We start from the raw sequence: 24569 nt of genomic DNA on the forward strand, positions 1-24569 counted from the left end.
TACAGATTCCAGCAAAGAATTTTATTTGTAGAATGCATGGTATTGCGTACAAAGTCTTGACTCTGGGAGCCGTGACTCCTCTCGGGCTCCCTTCGGCATCCTGCCCCCTTCCATTCCCGAAATAATTGCACGTTACACATTAATCTTGGTATTAATTGGCCGCAGCTTTTATTAACATAACAGTTAATATGAACTCAACATTATAACAGTCACCCACACGAGCCAATCTGACAGTCTCACTGCTACAGGAACCATACCCCCCTTGTGTAGCCCGCCACAATTCTAGCAAGGCAACGTTACTTCTGACCCCCTGCCGCGTTTACAAGCAAGGGGGCCCTGCCTCCGGGCGTGGTCCCCACCCCTTTTACAACCTGCCTTTTGTCGCCCTGCGGCTGACCTAGGTCTTATAATTCTCTATTGGCCAGGGTACCTGCCACCAAGCTGCGACATTGCCTACACGCAGGTAGGCGCCCTGTTCCCACCCTAATCCTCGACACCTTTGATCCCTTCCTTGGGTTGGGTGTGGGGGGATGCTGATTCCCAGGGGAGAGGGAGAGAGGCCGGCTGCGGCGCAGCTCGCGCCTTAAGGACCCAGGCTGACGTCATCAGGGCCAGCCCGCAGAACGCCCCCCCCCCCCAATGCGTGGCAATGTCAGCCCACGCCGCCCTTGGAGCATCCCGAGGCCATCGGCCAGCGCTGTTGCACTGGGGGGATCCCGCCCATCTTCGGCCCACAGCCCCAGGTAAGCCATGGGCCCTTCGCATGCGCCGCGGGCCCATCAAATCTCAGTTTAGGGTTTGTGTTTTTGTGGGTTTCTTTCTGAACAGTGATTGGAATCCTGAAAAGCACCTTGCCTTATTTCCTTTGAGGGTAATGAATTATTTTACTGCTTATATATAGTCATCTAGTTGAAGAGGCTCATTAAAACTGATGGGCTAGGAGGATCCCTAACCTGCTCTTCTACCTCTGCATCTGTCATCCTCCTGCATATACCGTTGTCTCCCCCAGTGGGATCAAAGCAAATGCTATTCCCATACCAACCAGTGGAATCTGGACAGTGTGCCAGCCATGCCGCTCATCCAGGCCCATCATAGCATGCCATCCTCTGATCTGCCCTTCAGCTTCACCCTGTATGGCTTAGTGTTGCAGCAGTCAGATGGGTCCTTGGTTCCCTGCCTTCCTCACTACTCACTGGGGCTGGCACTGTGCACCATACAACCTCTTATCTTCCCCAATAGCAGTTCTAACTGCAGCCCTAGCAGAGTCTTCATTTGCACAGCTGGTGACTGAAAACCCATGATATGCAGGTTATTATACATACCATGCTGCCTTTGGCAATGAGCAGCGTAAGTTTGGACTCTTTCAGATTTAATTGGCCTTTTCAAACCCAAGTTCAAGGTGAGTAACATTGCAAGTACAGTAGGTATGTCCCTGCCTTGGAAGGTAAATAATTAAGTTTGTACCTGAAGCAATGGAGAGTGACATTACTAGCCTAAAGTCACAAAGAGCCTCTGTAAGAGCAATAGGATTTGAACTCTGGTTTCTTTGGTTCTTAACCTGCTTTAACCATGAAGCTACTCCTCCATCCTACAGTGACCTATAATACACGTGGGCCAGATGTCCTAAGAGGCTGGAGAACTAGCTAAGAAATTCTGCATACATTGTATGGTGTTTTGGGAGATTCTGGTTTCAGTTCTCTATGCAATACATAAGGTGACATTTTGCATATAATTTTCACAATCACGAGTTTCTACAAATATAGACCTTGGCATGTTCCCAACAGCAGGCTCTGCATTATAACCAGGCTGCATGATATGCAATTTTACATATGTCATTTTAGGAGTAACATTTTTTCCCCAATCTTTCAGGAAAACTGTAAAATATTTTAGATTTAAAACTTAAGGGATTCCTGTGACACTGATTTTTATAATGAACATGTGGCATCTGATGGGAAAAGCAAGTCTGCTTACTGTAATGGTATTTCTGTAGATAGCAGGATGAATTAGCCATGTTGTCTGGGGAGTCCCCAGCCCCCGGGTTGTACCTCACGAACTGACAGATATGGGCACCTAGCATAGTGCTTCAACTATGGTGAGCCCAAGCCGTCTTACCATGGACAGCCATGGAGAGTCCTCACAGCATGAAGTGGTCCAAAGCTGCCGCACCCTGAACCGCGTCTGAGGACGTCTGCTGGTCCAGGCAGTAATGAGAACGTAAAGGTATGCAGTGACGATCATATTGTGGCACAATACAAAAGTGAGCAATTGAGGTAGCTACTGCTCGGACATTATGTGCCTTCACTTTGCTAGGAAGAGACACTGAACGCTTGGAATAGCAAAACTGTTGCACTGAGAAATCTAATTCGATTGTTTCTTTTCGGCAACTGGAAGTCCAGATGAATTTGGATTAAAGGAGACTACAGCTGCGACACTCTGGGGTTCAGCATGCATTGCTGCTTGTAGTACGCTAACGCCTTTCTGCAGTCCAGGGTATGCAACAGGCTCTCTCTCTTCCGTTTTTGTGTGGTTTAGGGAAGAATGTTGGTAGAGCGATAGACTGATTAAGGTGGAACGCCAAGACAACCTTGGGCAAGGAGGAGAAATGGGTTTGAAGGGTCATCTTGTCATGGTGGAACTGCAGGTAAGGAGGATAGTGTACTAATCCTTGTAATTTGCTAACTCTCCTGGCAGAAGTCAGGGCTATGAGAAAGACGACCTTCCAGGATAAATATTTAACATGACAATTAGCCAGTGGCTCGAATGGTGGTAACATGAGCTGTTCTAATATGAGATTCAGATCCCATAGCACAGGAGGTTTGGTCACCAGGCGCCTGAGATGTAGGAGACCTTTCAAGAAATGAGAGACCAGCAGGTGATTTGATACTGGAAGGCCGTTGAGTGGCCAGTGATAAGCTGCTATCGCACGGACATGGACTTGTACTGAGGCCATTGCCAACCCAACTTGTAAAGCATGTGGAGGAAATCCAGCAGATTTTCAGGCGAACGGATCTATCTGATGAGTCGGCACCAAACTGGAATAGTGCTTCCACTTAAGCTGGGGTTCAAATCTCACTGCCACTCTTTATGACTTTGGGCAACACAGGTCACCCTCCCACTGCCTCAAGTACAATTTAGAATGTAATGTTTTGGGGATGGGGAAATACCTAAAGTATCTGGATGCAATCTGCTTTGAAGTGCTGAAAAGTGGAATATAAATCAAATAAACTAGTGGCAGTCCTTCAAACCTTTTTTTTATTAAACCTTTGAGGTTACTAGTTAGAAGACTTCAGTGATTGTATATGCTGAGTTGGTAATTGAAAGATGTTCATCACTCTGTTGTTAGTGTATCCTAAATCTTGTAATTGGATTTGTTGTAATCTGGTAATTGTTTCCCTTACAGTTGCAGATTTACATCAGACACCTACTCATTCAGTAAATCCTCTTATCAACCAGTCTCTAACATATGGGAGGTTAATTCTGAGGAGTACTGGTCAAACTTTGCTGTGAAGCTTGCAAGCTGCTGTCTTTTTACACATTTATTTTGAGCTTCTCTCCTTTCAAGCTTCATATACTGGCCTCTTGTCCTTGAGCTTTTCAGTCTTTAGAAAAATACTATATTCCTGTACTGTTGAAGGCTTCTAGATATTGAATATTCACATTTCTCTTCTTTCCCTTCCTCCTTCTACAGAGTACATTTTAGATCATTTAATCTTTCTATGTATAGCCTATTATCCTGTCTTATTTAACTTAAAGACATATAAAAGTGAAGGCAGAAAAAGATCAAATGGTCCATCCAGTCTACCCAGCAAGCTCCCACACTTATTTTCCCATACTTATCTGTTTCACCAACAACCAAGTTCAGGGCCCTTGTTGGTAACTGATTCGAATTTCCTGCCACCCCCTGCCGTTGATGCAGAGAGTAATGTTGGAGTTGCAACAAAGGTGAAGAATAAGGCTTAATGGTTAAGGATAGTAACAGCCGCATCAAGCAAGTTACCCCGATGCTTGTTTACCCAGATGCACAGATCAATGCCTTGCTGGATGTTGTCTGAATGTAAATCCTCTTTTCCACATTTCCCCCTGCTGTTGAAGCAGAGAGCAAGCTGTATATGCATTCAAAGTTAAGTATCAGGCTTAATTCGTTTAGGGATGTGATTAGATATGTCAAAATGTGTATTGATTATGTATGTTTTAACTGCACCCTGTTGTGAACATCAGAACATGCAGGTTATAACTAGGTCATGGTTCAGACCACAATTCATTTGATGGCCCTCCTTTTGAATTGCCTCTACCTTACTGAGGTCCTTTTACAGATGTGGTCACCAGAGCTGGACACAGTTCGCAAAGTGGGATTTCACCAGAGGAGATGTATACAGAAGTAATATTACTTCCTTATTTCTACTGGTGGTAGTTCTCTTTGTACATTCAAGTATACTATTAACTCTTTCAGCTGCTTTGTCACACTAACTTCCTTGAGATTATCAGATGACTTCCAGGTCTCTTTCATGGTTAATGATTCAAACACATGTGCATTAGATGAACATGAGAGAAACAAGTTACTTCATCTTTAATAGGGGACTTTTTATAATTCTTGTAACCCCCTTTTTCAAGTAATTTTATTGGCCTTTTTATAAAAGCAATCTGAAGCATTACCAATTTAAAGGTAGATTTTTTTTTTAAATTTATTTTAGCGTCGTGCGCAGGCGCACATGGACGCACTGATTTTATAACATGTGCGCAAGTTATAAATTCCTCTTCCCACATGCATGATTTTATATCGACGCACACATGTGCGCACGAATGCCGTCTCGCGCGTGTAAGAGGGAGGATTTTAGTAGATGCGTGCGGCAACGCATTATGGCCTATTTCCCTGTTCCCTCCCAGTTCTCCCCTGTAAAGAAGCAGACTTCCTAAATCCCCTACCTAACCTGCCCCGACCCCTAAAACCCTACCTTAAATTTTATTTTACTACTTACCTGCAGTTCAAAGCTGCAGCAACTTACACGGTCGTCTGATCCCAGCACATGCTTGTGCACAACTGACAATGGCACTGGCACTGCCCCGGCCCATGCCCCACCCCTTTTTGCGAAATTCTTTCCAACGCGCATACCGGGAGATATGCACATAGCTGCAGGGCTCCCAGTCATGCACATATCTCCCGGATTTGCAGTGCATAGAACTTTTAAAATTCACCCTTTAATTTCCTTCTGACTGGTTTCCTGTTCATTAGCCCTGCTCACAGCAAAAAAGTAAAACATTTTAGCTTCTCTGGTGTCTCCAATGCCTGCATAAGAATATCAAATATGCCATGAGTCAAACTAAGGGTCCACTGAGCCCGGCCTCCTGACAGTGGCCACTCCAGGTCAAAAATTCCCAGCAGAACCCAGAGAGTAGATCCATTAATTACTGCTGCCTCCCAGGAATAAGCAGTGGCTTTCCCATATCTACATGACTAATAGTTTATGGACTTTTCCTTCAGGGACTTGTCCAACCCTTTTTTAAAGCCAGCTGTGCTAGATGCCTTGACCACATCCTCCAGCAGTAATGAATTCTATAGCTTGATTATGTGTTGTATGAAAATATACTCTGATCTATGTTAAATATCCTTTAGTTTAATGGAGCGTTCTTTAGCCATAGTACAATTTTGAAAGGGTAAATAACCATCTCCTATTTACTTAATGCAACCTACTCGTGATTTTATAATCCTCCAGCACATTCCCCCCTCTGTTGCTCTTCTCTGAGCTAAAGGGCCCTAATATGTTTAGCCCTTTCATAGGGGAGTTGTTCCAGCTCCTTTATCATTTTGCAGCCCTTCTCTGTACCTTTTCTAGTTCAGCTATATCTTTCTTGAGCTAGGGGTGACTAACTTCACATTGTACTCAAGATGTAGTTGCACCATGGATTGATAGAGGCATTATGTTATTCTCAATTTTAGTTTCCACTCCTTTCCTAAGGAATCATTCTTAACATTCTATTCTCTAAGAACAACTTGACTATAAGAACTCCAAGTTATTAGACAAGCAAGTTTAACACACACCATGCTTTTGAGTCACCAGTGTCAAATTGTTGTTAAATGTATGCAGGTTACAAAAGATACAGTATCAGTTCCAGGAGAGACGAAAATGAGGAAAACAAGGCCAAGGCCTTTACGAAGTAATAAGCTCTGTGCAAAGATTTGCTATAGCAAGATCCCCATTTCCTGCAACACACACATTCATTTTGCAGCAAGCAGGAAGCTAACAGAGAAAATTAATATGAAATCATTTCCTTAAGTTCATTTTTATTTGAAAGCTTTTTTCAAAATATTAATTCAGTTTTTCCAGTCAACACAAAAGAAAATATGCGAAAGAACAGAGCTCTAGCTAAATAAATTCACTGTGAAAAATACCAGCAGTAGCATCTTCCACATCCCCAAGGGCAAGATTTCTCAGTAACTTTATAATGGAGTCCTGTGGTCTATTCTGCAAGCAAATGTCTTAGCCTTTTGACAAAGCAAGGTCCGATTGTAGGGTTTAAGTATAAGCTGAAGACAATCCCTTCTTGGCCTTTTGGTTAAGGCAGAGATTGTACAGATTCTCAAAGGGAAGATGGGGAGGTGGACTGGGAGAGGGAGGAGAGGACATATTAAAACTCAGAATAGGAGTAAGTCCAGGTAGCTCCCATTCATGCAAGGGAAAACATTTTAAAATTTCACCCCCACCATCATGAAAAATCATGACAGCTGCCCCTATGCCATCCTCCTTCCTTTTAAACTATTCCCATTACAGTGGAAATTGGGGGAGGGGGGGGGAGGTGCCCTATTTCAGGACTCTTTCTTGCTGCAACAAATATGCCAGTACGGATCTTGGAGGACCAGCTGGAGGAAGGGGGTCATCATTTGGCACAGATGAACACACCAAGCTCATTTCTCACAATTAAAAGCAATCTGTATAAATGGGGTTCAAAGAGATTACTGCTTTATTTGCCATTTAGTCCAAGTTAAGAGAGACATACATTTGATGCGTTTAATGGCTTTGAGTGTCCATCCTCTTACACATATTGAAGGATTCACCAGGTCTCATGCGGTAGAACATCTTACCCCAGGACAGATTTAGAGGAACTGACAGACAGTGCCATTGAATAAATTCAGGCTCAGCGTTCTCATCTCCCAACTTTGAGAAGTTGTATGGACATACAGCATCCTGTATGGACCCACCTTACAAGTTTATTTTTGGAGATGAAAATGATGATTGCTCTGTATGATTGCTGATATTGTATCCTTAGTCACTATGGTAACCTGGCCTCCAAATAAAATGTATCGAATGCAAGTCAGGGCACTACCAAATCAGCATAAGTCTGACAAGACAATATCACTGCATTATAAGCTACACTGACTTAGCACCCAATGCTTTTTGTCCTGTATGTTTGTCTTGATTAGATTGTAAGCTCTATTGAGAAGGGGCTATCTTGTGTTTCTGTACAGCACTGCTTACACTGAGTAGCGCTATAGAAGGAAGAAGTAGTAGAAGTAGTAGTAATAATAATAACGCCCTAGGAGTACTGGCTCAAAAATAATTTATGCCAACCCAGGAGTACCTGGAATTGCCATATTCAAGATACAAAAACTATGGACCTGATATACTAAGGTTTTTCTCCTAATCTATGTCTATGGGAGAAAAAGCATATTAGGTCAAGCTCAAAACTAGGGAAAACCCACCTAGCACTCTTCTCGCATCTAATCACAGAACACTTTGTAATAATAGCTACCAGTAGCATGATTGTTATCCAAATATCTAGCATCCTAGATCCCCTGTGTGCCTGCTAGATGCAACTACATGAGAGCCTGCATTGTCACCAGGACTTCTAGTTATTATTGTATTTGCAAAGTGCCAGACAGTCTCAGCTGCTAGTTAATTATATCATTGCAGCCCAAACTAAATAGCTACCTAAACTACCATGGCTGTTTATGTGTAGTCTACCAGACAGACCCTACTTCATATGAGCACCTACCTGTACTGCCACTAGGATTTCTAATTAATGTATTTGCAGCCTGTCACACGCAACCTGCAGCTGTGTTTCTGCTAGGACTGATCTATATGTATTTCCTTTTGTCTCTGCTTTTATTACCTTTTACTGATCAAGAAGTAAAATCTGTTATCCCCACTCGGAAATTAAGGAGGTAACTATATAATGTTGATATGTGGGTGCATCAAAACCTTTCAGAGGATGACAGCATAATGTATCTACGGTGTTCCCATAATCACCAAGTATAAGGAAATTCAGAAAAGTGTGTTAGAATAAGTACTAGTCTCCTGTTGCAAAATATTCTTTCAGAGAACCAAAATAAAAAAAACATTTTTCATATATCTTGTGTCAACTGGGCCCAATATTGAACTCTCATTCTGTTAAGTGTATTCCCACCAGCATTCTTTAAATGTGAAACTTAAGAAGATATTTCAATTCTATTAACCTCAAATTATCAAACTACAAAGTAAAAAAAACTATTAAGACAACCAATTTGCCAAGGAGAATTTCAACATGGAGCTAAAATTCTGCAGAATGAAAACAAATGTCCTTAAAGTAAAATCAATCTGTCAAGAGTATATTTTGGTTTATCTTTATGCATGCTATGGAGCATATCAAATACTTACAACAATCTCAAAGTATTGGAGAAATTACTTACTTGATAATTTTGTTTTCCTTAGTGTAGACAGATGGACTCAGAACCAATGGGTATTGTGCTCTCTTGATGGCAGATGGGAGACAGTCAGATTTCAAAGCTGACGTCACCCTACATATACCCGTGCAGCAAGTTCAGCTCTTCAGTATTCTCTTCAAAAAGCCAGAGTGGATATATGTTGCTTAATACTTTATTAACCTTGAACTGGTTCAACTGATATATATAGATATATAGATAGATATATCTATATAGCTATATCTATTTTTTTTATTTTTTTATTTTTTTATTTATTTATTTTTTTTAAATCGGAGAACGCCAGTGCACTCAAACAATAAACGCCGACACCAGACAAACAGTGTGTCTTGAACTAGAGGAAGGCCGTGGCTTACCCGTATTTTCTTAGTCTCGAGATTTTGTTATCCGAGGTTCTCGATTTCTGGAGCAGCCATGGGCGGTATGCTGAGTCCATCTGTCTACACTAAAGAAAACAAAATTATCGGGTAAGTAATTTCTCCATTTCCTAGCATGTAGCCAGATGGACTCAGGACCAATGGGATGTACAAAGGTTACTCCGCTACAGGGTGGGAGGCTGCCCATAGCCCACTTAGTACTGCCCTTGTGAAGGCTGCCTCCATGGCCTGAACATCCAGGCGGTAGAACCTGGAGAAGGTGTGTAGGGAGGTCCATGTCGCCACCCGACATATCTTGGCTGGTGACAGCAGCTTGGTTGCAGCCCAGGAGACTGCCTGGGCCCTTGTGGAATGAGCCTTGACCTGTAGAGGTAGTGGCATTCCTGCCTCTATGTAGGCGGCTTTATTTACTTCTTTGATCCAGCAGGCTATAGTCGCCCGCGATGCCGCTTCCCCTTGTTTCTTCCCTCTGTGAAGCACGAACAGGTGATCTGTTTTGCGTAAGGGTTCTGATCTTTTCAGGTATCGGACTAGGATTCTGCAGACATTCAGGTGGCGAAGGAGGCGTGAGTTTTCTGAGTCCTTGTGCTCCTCTGGAGATGGTAACTATATGGTTTGGTTCATGTAGAACTGGGAAACCACTTTGGGTAGGATGGATGGTACATTACTCAGATGTATAGTGCCCGGGGTGAACCTGAGGAACAGTTCGACAGGATAGTGCTTAAAGTTCGGAGATGCGCTGAGCATACTGCGACCAAAAAGGCTGTCTAAGGTCAGGAGATGTAGGGACAGACCGTGTGTTGGTGTGAAAGAGTCCCCTGCTAGGAAGTCTAGTACTAGGTTGAGGTTCCATAGCGGCACTGGCCACTTTAGGGGTGGTTGGAGTTGCTTAACTCCTTTCAGGAAGCAAGACACATCAGGATGATTTCATAGTCTGGAGCCATCCACTTTGGACCTGAAGCAGGCCAGTGCTGCAACTTGGACCTTGAGGGAGTTGAGAGACAACCCCTTCTTCATGCCGTCCTGTAGGAATTCCAGGATCATGGGAATCTTAGCTGTCCTCAGGAGGAGACCGCGGTCTTCACACCAGGCTTCGAATATTCTCCAGATCGTAAGACATATGTGGAGAACTTGCACGCCTGGAGCAGGGTGTCAATCACGGCTTTTGAGTAGCCGTGCTTCTTCAGGCTAGTCCTCTCAAGGGCCATACTGTAAGAGAGAATCGAGCTGGGTCTTCGTGGGAGATTGGTCCCTGCTGAAGAAGGTCTCTGTGTGGGGGTAGACGCAGAGGGTTCCCCGCAAGTAGTCTTTGTATATTGATGGAGGCGGTCCAGAGAAGGGCGACCAAAAGGACTTATGAGGAGAGATTGAAGAATCTAAATATGTACAACCTGGAGGAAAGGAGGAGCAGAGGTGATATGATACAGACTTTCAGATACTTGAAAAGTTTTAATGATCCAAAGATAACGACAAACCTTTTCAGTTGGAAAAAAAATCAGCAGAACCAGGGGTCACAATTTAAAACTCCAGGGAGGAAGACTCAGAACCAATGTCAGGAAGTATTTCTTCACGGAGAGGGTGGTGGACGCCTGGAATGACCTTCCAGAGGAAGTGGTGAAGACCAAAACTGAAAAGGACTTCAAAGGGGCGTGGGATAAACACTGTGGATCCATAAAGTCTAGAGGATGTGAATGAAGAGTAGGTGGCTCACGGGAACGACGGCTACTACCTGGTGATAATACCCTTATTCAATAAACATACACACGGTTAATGAGACTCCAACATTGCTCTAAGCTTCAGCAGCAATGAGGAAATGTGGAAAAAAAGGGTTTACATTCACAAAAAGCGAGGAGTAGCTTGCTTGTTATGGCTGTTACTACCCCAAACCAAATAAGCCTGATACTTCACTTTCAATGCATATCCAGCATAGCCCTCTGCTTCAACAGCAGGGGAGCAAGACTAATACTTCACTTTCAATGCATAGCCAACATGACTCTCTGCTTCAACGGCAGGAGGGAATGAAGAAAGGTGGATCTATATTCAGGCAACAACCAACAAGGACTGAATTACATAGTCTGGAAGAACAGATAAGCATGGGTGTAGCTTGCTTATTGCAGTGGTTAATACCCCTAACTAATTAAGCTATTTCACTTAGATGTTGTTCCTACACTGCTCTCTACATTAATGGCAGGGGTGGAAGGGAAATAGAATAAAAAAGGTTGCTAAGAGCCAAGAGAAACAGATAAGTATGTGAGAGGAAAAAAAAAAAAGTGTGACAGCATGCTGGGCAGACTGGATGGGCCGTTTGGTCTTCTTTTGCCATCATTTCTATGTTCGTGTACCATGGCCAGTCCAGGGCAACTAGTAGAACTAATCCCCTGTGGTGCTCTATCTTGTGGATGATCCTGCCCAATAGTGGCCAGGGTGGGAAGACGTACAGGAGGACTTCCTCTGGCCAGTTCTGGATGAGAGCATCGATTCCCTGAGATTGTGGTTCTCGTCTGCGGCTGAAGGACCTGGGCATTGAGATGAGTTACCAGTAGGTCCATGACTAGGAGACACCATTGATTTGCTATCAGCTGGAAGGCTATATCCGCCAGCGACCATTCCCCTGGGTCTAGGTTCTCCCTGGTGAGGTAGTCCGCTGAGACGTTGTCTTTTCCCACGATGTGGGAGGTCGAGGGTCTATCTCTATAGACACCTGCTGGCTCTTTGTTCCTCCCTGGCGGTTGATGTAGGCAACTGTTGTCACGTTGTCAGACATGACTGACTCGCCTCGGAGTATGTGGCTGAATCGTAGGTAGGCTAGTTTGACCGCTTGAGCTTCCAGGCGGTTTATGTTCCATCTCGTCTCTTCCTTGTTCTATTGTCCCTGGGCCTTCAGTTCCTGATAGTGGGCTCCCCACACTCGCATCCGTGGTAAGTAAGATCCAGTTCGGTGGGGATAGGTTTACTCCTCTGCTTAGGTGGTCTTCCTGTAGCCACCATTGGAGCTAGTCCCGAACCTCTGATGGTAGCTGCAGGTGAATTGAGTAGTTCTGGGATGCTGGGTTCCATCTTGCCAGTAGGGAACATTGTAGCAGTCGCATATGGGCCCTTGCCCACGGAACATCTTCCAGAGTGGACGTCATGAGGCAGAGGATTTGGAGGTAGTCCCATACCTTGGGGCGAACAGAGGTCAACAGTTTTTCCAATTAGCCGATCAGTTTCCTTCTCCTTGGAGGGGGGAAGAAGACCTTGTTCTGTTTGGTATTGAAGCGGCCCTCCCAGGTACTCCAGTGACGGGGAGGGCTGTAGGCAGCTCTTGGCTGTGTTCACAACCTATCCGAGTTCCTATAGTAGATTCTTGACTCTGGTGGTCACATGGTGACTCTCCTCCGGAGACTTTGCCCTGATCAGCCAATGGTCCAAGTAAGGATGTACCAGGACTCCTCCTTTCCTCAGTGTTGCCGCCACAACCACCATAATTTTGGTGAAGGTTCTGAGAGCTAGGCCGAAGGGTAGCACCCGGAACTGGTAATGATGACCCAGTATCGCAAAACGCAGGAATCGCTGGTGGTCCTGATGGACCGGGATGTGAAGGTAGGCTTCGGATAGGTCCAAGGAGGTTAAAAATTCTCCCGGTTGTACCGCCATTATAATGGAGCATAGGGTTTCCATGTAGAAGTGTGGTACCCTCAGGTAACGGTTGACAGCCTTGAGATCCAGGATGGGCCGGAATGTTCCTTCTCTCTTGGGGACGATAAAATAAATGGAATAGTGGCCAGTATTCTCACCGGGGCTATTGCCTTCAGGCTGAGTAGTCTTGCTAGTGTGGTTTCCACTCCCAGCCTCTTGGAGTGGGAGTGACAGGGTGATCTCAAATTTGTCTGGAGGGGTGCTTTGGAATTCCAGAGACTACCCTTCTCAAATGATAGTTAGGACCCACTTGTCCGATGTTATGTCAATCCATCTTTGGTAGAAGAGGGCAAGTCTGCCCCCTATGTCTTCATTCTGTGGATGGGTCTGAGTCTTCTCATTGTGGGGTACGGCTGGAGCCTGCCCCAGAGCCTGCTCCCCTCTTAATGTGTCTGTTCCGAAAGGAATGAGACCTTCCTGAGGGGAGAGGTGCTTGTGACTGTATGTTCTTGTAAGGTCTAAAGCGCTGCAATCCTCTGCCCTTAGTTCTTCTGGGGGAGGAGCTCTGAAATGTTCTTTTGTTCCTGTCTTCCAGTAGTCAGGGTACCGGAGATTCGCCCCATTTGTTGGCTATCTTCTCCAATTCGCTTCTGAACAAGAGAGATCCTTTAAAAGGCATTCTCGTAAGGTTTGCTTTGGATGTCGAGTCAGCCGACCAATTCCAGAGCCATAGTTGTCTTCTGGCTGCCACTGCCGAGGCAACACCCCTGGCTGAGGTGCGCATGAGATCTGATGTGGCATCGGTGAGGAAGGAAAGCGCAGGCTCCATAGTTTCTCCGGACGTAGTTGCGTCTCTGGAGAGGAGCAAACAGGAGTGTGCCACCAATGTGCAGCAGGAAGCAATTTGTAGCATCATTGCTGATACGTCAAAGGACTGCTTAAGGATGGATTCCAGCCGTCTGTCCTGGGTATCCTTCAGTGCCGCTCCTCCCTCCACTGGAACCGTAGTGCGCTTTGAGACTGCGCAAATCATAGCGTCCACTTTAGGGAAGCGTAGGAGTTCCTTGGCCGTGGATTCCAGCCTTCCATTTCTGGCCAAACTCATGGAGAGAGTTGTCAACTCACAGCTCACAGACCACCTTGAGAACTATAATCGCCTATATCCCTCCCAATTTGGCTTCAGAAAATTTTTCAACACTGAAACACTTTTGTTATCCCTAACTGACACCATTCTCAAGGGTATGGACAAAGGCCAATCATTTATTCTAGCCCTACTAGACATCTCTTCAGCGTTCGACACTGTCAGCCACAATATTCTTACTGATCGACTTACTGACATAGATATATCAGGAACAGCATTAAGCTGGTTCATATTTTTCTTAAACAACTGTCAATATTAAGTCAAAATTGGTATCCAGGAATTGAACCCATTAATCTAACACACGACGTACCACAAGGTTCCTCCCTCTCCCTACTCTTTTCAACATCTACTTCTTGCCCTTATGCCAACTCCTGGCCGACCTTGGACTTACACACTTCATCTATGTAGATGATGTACAGATTCTCATCCCTATCACAGACTCAGTACCCAACGCTCTGACATCCTGGAACAACTGCCTCTCTTCTATTAATTCACTCCTCACCAACCTCAAGCTGGCCTTAAATACAGCAAAAACAGAGCTCCTTTATATTTCCCCAGCTTGCCTTAATCCTCCTCCCTTCTGTACACCCCTATTCCTTCTCCCAACGTGTCAGGGACCTAGGTTTCACCCTTGATAACCATCTCAATCTCCAAAAACATATCAACATGACCTAGGCCGGTTTCTACAAACTACAGGTTCTAAAGAAACTAAGACCACTACTACACCATACTGACTTCCGAACAGTCCTCCAAGCTACCATCTTTACAAAGATAGACTACTGCAACTCGCTACTCTTAGGCCTTCCAGCATCAAACCCCTTCAAATGCTGCAAAATGCAGCAGCAAGAGTCCTAACCAACTCGCGCAGAGCTGCCCACATCACCCCAATACTCAAAGATCTCCATTGGCTCCCTATTTCAGCTAGAATTCTTCACAAGAGCTTCACCATTATCCATAAAAACTTGCACAATAATGATGTTCAATGGCTTAACGATGCCCTACAATACCGTACATCCAACAGACCAACCAGAAGCGCTTTCAAAGGATCCTTAGCCATTCCTACATCCAATCTACCACAGCTCATTTCCACAAAAAAACATGCTATATCCTTAGCAGGACCAACCTTATGGAACTCCATGCCTCCAGATCTCCGCCAGGAGCACTGCACTGCCACTTTAAAAAAAAAACAAAAAAAACAACCTACAGACCTGGCTGTTTGAACAAGCCTATACCTGAAGTATTCCCACGCTGCTATTTCCCATCACCCTTCTAACTCAACCATAGTACTCCCCTACAATTCCCCACCCTAATGCCCACTAGCTACTACATTTGTTTTATAGTTACTTGTTTCTCTAGGCTGATATTTGTATTATATTTATTATATTATATAAGAAAATTATTCCTTACCTGCTAATTTTCGTTCCTGTAGTACCATGGATCAGTCCAGACAGTGGGTTATATCCCCCGACCAGCAGAACAGAGTTTGAGAGCGTCAGCATATAGAGTAGTGCACCCTCTGCTGGAGCTCAGTATTACGCATAGCAAAGCCCAAAAGCAAAACACAACATTTTGGATCCAGATCCGTCCCCAAAAAGGAACAGAGAAAGATATAAGTAAACAAACGGTCAACGGGACCACCAACAGTCACCTTGTGAGGAGCTGTGAACAGTAACAATAAACAGAGACAAACAGAATGAAAGTTACCTGGAAGAATCCGAGCAGGACCTAATGAAACCCCTAGTGGCAGGCGTCTGGACTGATCCATGGTACTACAGGAACGAAAATTAGCAGGTAAGGAATAATTTTCTTTTCCCTGTACGTAACTGGATCAGTCCAGACAGTGGGATGTACCCAAGCTTCCCTAAACCGGGTGGAGTCCTGAGAGACCTGCTCGGAGAACTTGATCGCCAAAAGAACCCGTGTACTGAGGCGCCAGGTGTAGTCTGTAATGTCTGGAAAAAGTGTGCAACGACTTCCACGTCGCCGCACGGCAAATTTCCTGGGAGGAAACGGAGTGAGATTCCGCCCAGGACGCCGCTTGGGATCGCGTGGAATGAGCCGACACGCTGCGAGGCGGCATCCGCCCCGCCGCAATGTAAGCCGATGAGATGGCGTCCTTTATCCAGTGCGCAACAGTCGTCTTGGATGCCTGAGAACCTCTCCTCGGTCCTGACAGGACAAACAAATGATCGGATACCCGGAAGTCATTGGTAACCTCCAGGTAACGGAGCAGCACACGCTTGACGTCCAGGAGCCGGAGAGACCGGGGTTCCTCTGGAGCGAACGCTGGAAGCTCCACTGTTTGATTGACGTGGAAGGCCGAGACCACCTTTGGTAGGAAGGATGGCACCGTACGAAGGGAAACCCCGGAGTCGGAGAAACGCAGATAAGGGTCCCGGCAGGACAAGGCTTGGAGCTCTGAGATCCGGCGAGCAGAAGAGATGGCTACCAAGAAAACCGTCTTGAGGGTCAGGTCCTTGAGGGAGGACCCCCTCAGGGGTTCAAAAGGAGGGCCCGATAGCGTTCGCAGCACCAAGTTGAGGCTCCAAGAAGGGAAAGGATCCCTGACCGGTGGCCGTAGGTGTTTGGCACCCTTCAGAAAACGTGCGATATCCAGCTGAAGGGGTAGAGAGCAGTCCTTCTGTACCAAGACATTCAAGGCCGCCACCTGAACCCGGAGCGAATTATAGGCGAGACCCTTATCCAGACCATCCTGTGGGAAATGAAGGATCAGCGGAACAGTCGCCTCCATGGTTTGGACCCCGCGGTCGGAGCACCAGGCTTCGAAGACCTTCCAAACTCGAACGTAAGCGACGGAGGTCGAAGGCTTGCGGGAACAAAGCATCGTTGAGATCACCATCTCTGGGTAGCCTCTGTGGCGGAGACGGCGCCGTTCAAAAGCCAGGCCACAAGACAGAAGAGTTCTGCCTGCTCGAAAAATACCGGCCCCTGACGCAGAAGATGAGGAAGATGGGACAGGCGAAGTGGGCCGTCCACCGTCATCTGAAATAGATCTGCGAACCATGGCCGACGGGGCCATTCCGGGGCTACGAGAATTACAGTCCCTCGATGATGTTCCAACCTGCGGAGAAGCTTGCCGACCAGAGGCCAAGGAGGAAACACATAGAGCAGTTGATCCGACGGCCACGGAAGGGCGAGGGCATCCACCCCCTCCGCGCCACGCTCTCTTCTGCGGCTGAAGAAGCGTGGAGCCTTGGCGTTGAGAAAGGTCGCCATGAGATCGAGGCGTGGAGTCCCCCAACGACGGACGATGAGATGCATTGCCTCGGAGAGAGCCCACTCGCCGGGGTCTAGCTGTTGACGACTCAGGAAGTCCGCCTGAACGTTGTCCACCCCGGCGATGTGAGAGGCCGTTATCCGGACGAGATTGCTCTCCGCCCACTCCATCAGGGGAGTTGACTCGAGGGAGACATGCTTGCTTCTTGTCCCCCCTTGACGATTGATGTAGGCCACGGTGGTGGTGTTGTCCGAGAGGATCCTCACTTCTCTGTGTCGCACCAGGGGAAGAAAACGCTGGAGAGCGAAACGCACGGCTCTCGTTTCCAGGCGATTGATCGGCCACTTTGCCTCCTCTGGCGTCCAAGTCCCCTGCGTGGCGCTTCTTTCGCAGACGGCGCCCCATCCCGCGAGGCTGGCATCGGTGGTCACCACCACCCAATTGGGAACCTCGAGCGAGACTCCCCAAGCCAGATGCGAGGGGACAAGCCACCAATCCAGGCTTTTCCTGGCTAATGGTGGAAGCGGCAGGATCACCTGATACTTCTGGGAGACTGGTTTCCAACGGGATAGCAGGGACGCTTGCAGTGGACGCAGGTGTGCAAACGCCCAGGGTACCATGTCGATGGTGGAGGCCATTACTCCCAGGAGCTGCAGATAATTCCAGGCGGTTGGTTCTTCCAAAGCCGAAAACCGAGACACGTGCTCCCTCAGGGCTTGCGCCTTGTCCTGGCGCAGGAACACCATACCCCCGCCGGGTATCGAAGCTCGCTCCTAAGAAATCCAGGTGTTGCGAGGGCACAAGGGAACTCTTTGGAAGTTTCACCACCCAGCCCAGAGAGCGTAGGAATTGTACTACTCTGGCCACTGAGGTCTGACCATGTGAGAAGGACTTCGCTCGAATCAGCCAGTCGTCTAGGTACAGATATACTAGGATACCCTCCTTGCGGAGGGCCGCTGCCACCACTACCATGATCTTTGTGAAGGTCCGAGGTGCGGTTGCCAAACTGAAGGGAAGCGCCTTGAACTGAAAGTGTTGACCGAGAATCTTGAAGCGAAGATACCGCCGGTGATCCAGCAGGATGGGAATGTGCAAGTATGCTTCCGAGAGATCCATAAATAAATATATGGCTTCTAGGGCCCGCCCCCTTTGAAGCTGGCCTCTGGAGCATTCCATTCCAGGTCAATCAGTTCCTTGATGGGCTCCAACACAGGAAAGTAGCATGAGGCCTTACGGAGATACACCAAAATGGGGTTCTTCTTTGGTTCCGTTATAAGGTCCGTGCCTGGAAGGCCCAGCATCTTTAGAGTCTGGGACACAAGGGCTGGTAACTCTTCCTTGTGGAAGAATTGGAGCATGGTTCGGTATGGCTCCATCCCTGGGGGGGGGGGGATTTCTCCTTCTTGAGGGAGTCAGTTTCGTCCTCTGAGGTGTCTGGAACCCCATCAGGGAGGCTCTTGGTTAGGAGAGGCATGTCTCGAGGAACCCGGGAGGTGCCGGGAATGGCTTGTGCTTCCGGCAGGGGTTGAGTCGGATGCGCCGCAGGGGCTGATTGCGCCTGGACAAAGGTTTGCAGCCCCTTAAAAAATTCCACCCAGGAGAAGGTTCCTGGGTCCATGTTTATCCCAGGAGGGGTTGTAGTGTAAGCCCCAGATGTGCCTTTCTGTGGGGGCACATAGCTGGAAATACATAGGTCCGGAGTACCATCATCAGTAGTTCCGGATCCCTCTCCTGGCTGTAAGGGGTCTTGCCTTGGTTCTCCCTGAGACTGCTCGCACTGCTGGCATAGGAGGGATTCCAATTCAGGTTGCGCAGCTCTTAAGTGACAGGCTGGGCAAACGGGGTGTCCCTTGGCCTTTTTGGATGGCGGTGCCATTGTTCGTGTGTGTGTAGGGCTTCAACCTTTTCTGTGCGTGGAGGTATGCACACGGATGCACTTAGTTGTGCGCCCTACTCCAATGTGTGCGCCGTTGTGCGCGTAGCACAGTTGTGCGCACAGCTCAGCATGTCCCTTTACAGGTGCGGCGCCTCGGCCCTCCAGCCTGCCCCGTACATACCGCCGATCGAGGGGGGAAAATGGCACTGACGACTCCGCTGGCTAGATGGTGAACCCCCCCCCCCCGGAGGGTCTCCAAGTGTGTGGACCCTCGCACCGAATCGGGGCCTAGCCCAAGGAGGGCTGCTCAACCCGATTTTAAACCTAGTCGTGAGGAAAATCGATACGGCTATTCGAGCCTTGGAGACCAGAGACTTAAAAATAAATGTTAGACTATTCTCTTTTGGATAGTGTCCGCATCTGCTGTGGAGACGGAGAAATACTGAAGAGCTGAGCTTGCTGCACGGGTATATGTAGGGTGATGTCAGCTTTGAAATCTGACTCCGTCTCCCATCTGCTATCAGGAGAGCACAATACCCATTGGTCCTGAGTCCATCTGGCTACACGCTAGGAAAATGAATTTCCCCTGAAGAAATTTCTTTCACTGACCCATGAAATCTATTTCAACATGGCTGACTGCGCAAAAGTTAACCCAGTATTTCCCAGAGTGCCATGGCATACAGGTGGCTTTCAGATCTGATCAGGTGTACCACAGAAAAGTCACCATTGCCTGATGCTGAGATCCAGATCAGCACTTGGGCTCAACTTTTAACACCTGAAAACCACAAGAAAACCCAGCAGTGTCTTTTTACATGATAACATGTAATCATGCGTACCTCTTCTCTCTGGCTACAGTATGAGTTGCAAATGTGGAAATTAATGGGCAAGCATGCAGGGTACAGTTAGCTGGATGCTACTTTAGGACACAATGCACACAGCACTTCCTCATCATTCCTGTCCTGAGTCTCCTTTGAGGGTGGGGTAGGTTTTGGGGGGCAGTTTTACATGCACAGTCATACGTATGAACAGCACAGTTGCCATCAGTGAAGATTTTTTTTTTTATTTGGAGTGATGAGAGGTAAAAGAAGAGTAGATGTGTACCATTTACTCTCTACCTAGTTTGATTGCAGCTAGGTAGAGTGCACATCAAGCTAGGTAGAGAGAACATGGTAAAAATCCACTCTTTTACCTTTCATCGCTCCAAATGACAGTAAAAGCAAGTTTGCTTACCCTAAACGGTGTTTCCGTAGATAGCAGAATGAATTAGCCATGCTGTCATGGGAACTGTCCATCAGGGCCCAGGAGGTGGAGCTTCTGAGTAGAATACAGAGCTTTGCTCTGTGCGGCTGCCCCTGCCTTCCCGCGCAGAAAAACAGTCTCTCCTCAGTCTGTGATTTAGTAGTTCGTGAACCTAAGTTGTTGACTATCCAGGGAGGTGGGTGGGTCATCATGGTTAATTCATCCTATGGAAACCCCGTTTACGGTAAGCAAACTTGCTTTTCCCCCATTGATAGCAGGGCTGAATTAGCCATGATGTCATGGGAGTCCTAAGCTCCCGATCACGCCCTCAAATATTTAGTAAGTCATTATGCGTGATCTAAAAGTGTGGATAGTCATAAGTTCAGGTTGTCACAGTTTGCAAAATGACTCGTCCGAGTTTCGCATCGTCAGTTGTCTGTTGATCCAGACAGTAGTGAGATGTGAACGTATGTACGGATGGCCAGGTGGCCGCCTTGCCACCTGGTCATGGCTAATTCAGCCCTGCTATCAACGGGAAAACCTTCACTGATGGTAACTGTGCTGTTCGAACGTATGACTGTGCATGTAAAACTGCCCCCCCAAACCTCACCCTGAGTTCATAATGCCCCCTCTTACAGTGGTATAAAAAGTTCAGTTTTAAGTGAGCTTCCACAGAGATGCTCTCTCTCCTCCCCCTCTTTCCTTCTCCTCTCCCGAACTGGCATTTGTAATGAGAAAAAAAAAAACATTTCAGCTGGTAACACACAGCTAACACAGGCATAATGCACAGAAAAAAGGTGTAGTTATTTCCACCGTTAAAACCTGATTTGCTGTGCGTTACTTTATTGCATGCCACGTTAATCGACTCATTTCCATTTACACTGTCCAAACTCCTCCCAATCAAATACTAATTTTAAATTTGCATATGCATTTTGCGATGCGGTATTTATCGCACGTGATAACACCCTCGCGCATTTTGATAAACGACCCAAACCATACTAACTTCTCCCTTATCCTGCACTGTGCATATAAAGGGAGCTGGCCCACTGTGATAGGTTCATAAGTGTCAACCCTCTCTAACCCTTTTTTTTTCAAAATTTGGAAGAGAAACTGCTAGGGCTGTCATCTTCCGAACTCTTCTTTTGGCCATATGAGTTCTCTCCATATCTGCACTGCCTATTCTGTGAAGGTTGATGTACCACACTTATGTTAACCTGTCTTGAAAAGGTTGGGAGATTCAGAGAGTTAGCCCAAAATCATAGAAGAACCGCTGACCTATCATCTAGCCATCCTGATATAAAAGATAACATCTGAAGTAGTTCAGAAACTAATATAGACATCTCAGTGGCAGATCACCAGACAACACATTTCTGAAATCTGCAAATAAGCCTTCTGACCTTAAACATCTTTTTCTATAGGCCTGAATTTTAGCTCCATTTTGAAATTCCCCTTCACATTTAAGGAATGCTGGTCTTAGCTGCATGCCAATTAATGTCTGTAAGCTCTATGAGCAAGAATCAGGTCTGGATTTAGGCAGAGGTAACACTGCCATGTGCATTGGGAAAGGAGAAAACTTTTTAACCTAACTCCTCTGCCTACCGGCACCATCATCTTAAATCTGGCCCTGTGCATCTGTACAGTGCTGCAGAAATGTTAAGCAGTAATGATCCTCACATCATCCATTTACAGTCCAAAACTGAACTCAAGGAATTAGCGCCAACAAACCCAAGAACACATTCTGTACAGAAAAGTGGCAGTAAGCACTCTTGCCCGATTTCTGAATGGAGCTCACACAGGATATTTATCCTCACTGCATATACACTGAAGATTTTTCTTCGCTCTCCAAAGCAGACAGAAGGGATGGAGTTATGTTCTGAGATGACAGGAAACTGCCACGTGGATCCCCCTGCGCCCCCCCCGTTTTTGAAGATGCAAAAATAACCTTCAGTATCTAGGGGTCACACACACGGCAGGAAACTTCTTACCCACAATGTGGGGACAGAACGAGTTTTTGCATTTCTATAAGTAATGATCAGTTACCCCCACCAGAAGGATAGAGGGGGGGGGGAGAGAGAGAAGGTAATGGAATTCACTTTTTCGTGTACGGAGCACGGGGAGCGAGGAGAAATTATTGTTGCTTTTCTCAGAAAAACAGCCCAACTCATGCCCCACCCCCGACGACACAAAGGCCGTACAGGAACAGGCAGGCTCTAGGAAGATCCCATCCTCAGTCAGCGACGACCTCGCCCACACGTGCGCCTTGATGGTGGCAGCGGACGCGAGCCAGTCACGTGGTAATGACAGCCACCCCCGCGAGCCTGTAACCGACACCGCGGCCCCCGGCACGGTGCACGTGGGCCTCCGCTTCGCTACTCACTTTTCTCCGGCGCCGTCCCCGGCCTCTTTGATGTTGCCATTGTCCGCTTTCGGGGCAGCCGAGATAGCTTCATGCCCCGTGCCCAGCTCGTGAAAACCGCCTTCCGACTTGGTGCAGAGCCCCCTGGCCCTTGGCCAGACAACGGGAGGACCCCAGCCGGCCCGCAGCCGGGTACCAGCGGGGCAGTCACTGTTACTACGGCTGAGGTGCGTTGCCCCGCCAGATGCTCGTCCGGGTTTGCGCACCACGGCGACTACTGGTCGCCGTAAAGTGGGCTGAAGCAGCTCACGGAGCATCGCTGAACTCGTCAGGCGCATCATCCTTAATCCCTGGGAGCCAATAAATATAATAAACTATAAATGTGGTCTATATAGGTTACTATATGCGGGTGAAGAAAAAAAAAGAAACGATAGTTGTCCGGTTTGTAAATTCTCCCAACTGCTCTCACCCGTTACCCCTTACAAAATGTAGCCGCAGGCTTGACATCCAGATTATTATTTCTATACTGAGAAACCCAAGTCCCGCCCTCCTTTCTCTATTTGCTGCCGCAGATAGCTGTTACATCAGATTGGTCAGACCGACTCATTCGCAGAAGCGGAGAAACTGACGTGACTTTGGGAGGGGGATGTGACGTGGCACTATAGGCGGTTCTTGCTGAGGACCGGAGCTCTTGTCTTTGTTTCTCCCTAGCTACCTCTGTCGGATAATCCTGGTACTGCTGTTTGTAATTTTTTTTCAGGTCGGGCATCGTTAGTAGACTGATGCTCAGCTGCATCGCTTCTTCAGCAAGAAAGGTGTAGTTCTCTAACGGACTGAGCTAAAAGAATGCCTGTAACTGTATTTTTTTTAAACTAAATAGGGCAATGTAAACGCTAAACGGAATTAGTAAAATGTAGACTTTTTAAGGGAAGACGATGGGGTCACGCAAGGATCTGTGAGAATATCGGCCGATACAGAAAATCGCGCAGGAGAGCCGGCGAGTGCCTGCTCAGGCCACTCTCCTGGGTGCGCGATTCAGGAAGCCCAGGTATGCTAATTAGGACCCGCGGTAAAAAGAGGCACTAGGGACACTAGCGCATCCCTAGCGTCTCCTTTTTTGACAGAAGCGGCGGCTGTCAGCGGGTTTGACACCAACGCTAAATTTTACCGGCGTCGGTTCTCGAACCTGTTGACAGCCACGGGTTCGGAAAACGGATGCCGGCTAAACTGAGCGTCCGTCTTCCAACCCGCAGGCCACGGGCAGATTTAAAAATTTTTTTTTTATTTTAAATTCTTTTTTACTTTTGCGGCCTCCGACTTAATATCACTATGATATTAAGTTGGAGGGTGTACAGAAAAGCAGTTTTTTCTGCTTTTCTGTACACTTTCCCGGTGCCAGCCGAAATTAACGCCTGCCTTTGGGCAGCCGTTAATTTCTGAAAGTAAAATGTGCGGCTTGGCTGCACATTTTACTTTCTGGATCACGCGGGAATGACTAATAGGCCCATCAACATGCATTTGCATGGGTTCAAAATATTTTGGCGCTGGTCAGGTCGGGTTGGACAGAAGAACTTCCGTGGGGCGATATGGGTAGTTTTGAATTGAAAATATATGGTTCTAAGATTATAAAGATTGTATTAAGTGCTTACATGTTTCAAAAATAAACTATTACATATTAAATTGAAAATTATAAATCAACCTTTGAGGGGGAAGGGAAGCAGAATTGTGCTTTGGTCTAGGACGTAGAAATGTGTAAATCCGGCCCTGCTCACCCTCACACACAAACCCAGACTCCCTTTCCCACCCATTCACCCAGGCTCCAATTCTCACCCACACACAAACCCAGGCTCCCATTCTTACCCACACAAACACACATTCAAGCTCCCATTCTCACCCACACATAACACATTCAAGCACCCATTCACACCCACATAGTCAAGCTCCCATTCTCACCCACACATAACACATTCAAGCACCCATTCACACCCACATAGTCAAGCTCCCATTCTCACCCACACATACACACATTCAA

The 24569-nt window shown here is 46.9% G+C and overlaps 1 protein-coding gene across 4 annotated transcripts in view; it reads right to left on the reverse strand.

The window, feature by feature from the left end:
- Positions 1 to 23111, reverse strand: part of GLS (glutaminase) — a 251083-nt gene extending 227972 nt beyond the window's left edge. For 2 of the 4 annotated variants that reach the window (XM_029606093.1, XM_029606092.1), the window contains exon 1: positions 22559 to 23111. In XM_029606093.1, coding sequence (XP_029461953.1) covers positions 22559 to 22878 — 320 coding nt within the window. In that variant the 5' untranslated portion in view covers positions 22879 to 23111. The remainder of the gene's footprint in view (positions 1 to 22558) is intronic. The other 2 variants (XM_029606095.1, XM_029606094.1) reach the window with 2 other exon arrangements.
- Between the last annotated feature and the right edge of the window lie 1458 nt (positions 23112 to 24569).

This window comes from Rhinatrema bivittatum, chromosome 6, assembly GCF_901001135.1.
Source record: "Rhinatrema bivittatum chromosome 6, aRhiBiv1.1, whole genome shotgun sequence".
Lineage (NCBI taxonomy): Eukaryota > Metazoa > Chordata > Amphibia > Gymnophiona > Rhinatrematidae > Rhinatrema > Rhinatrema bivittatum.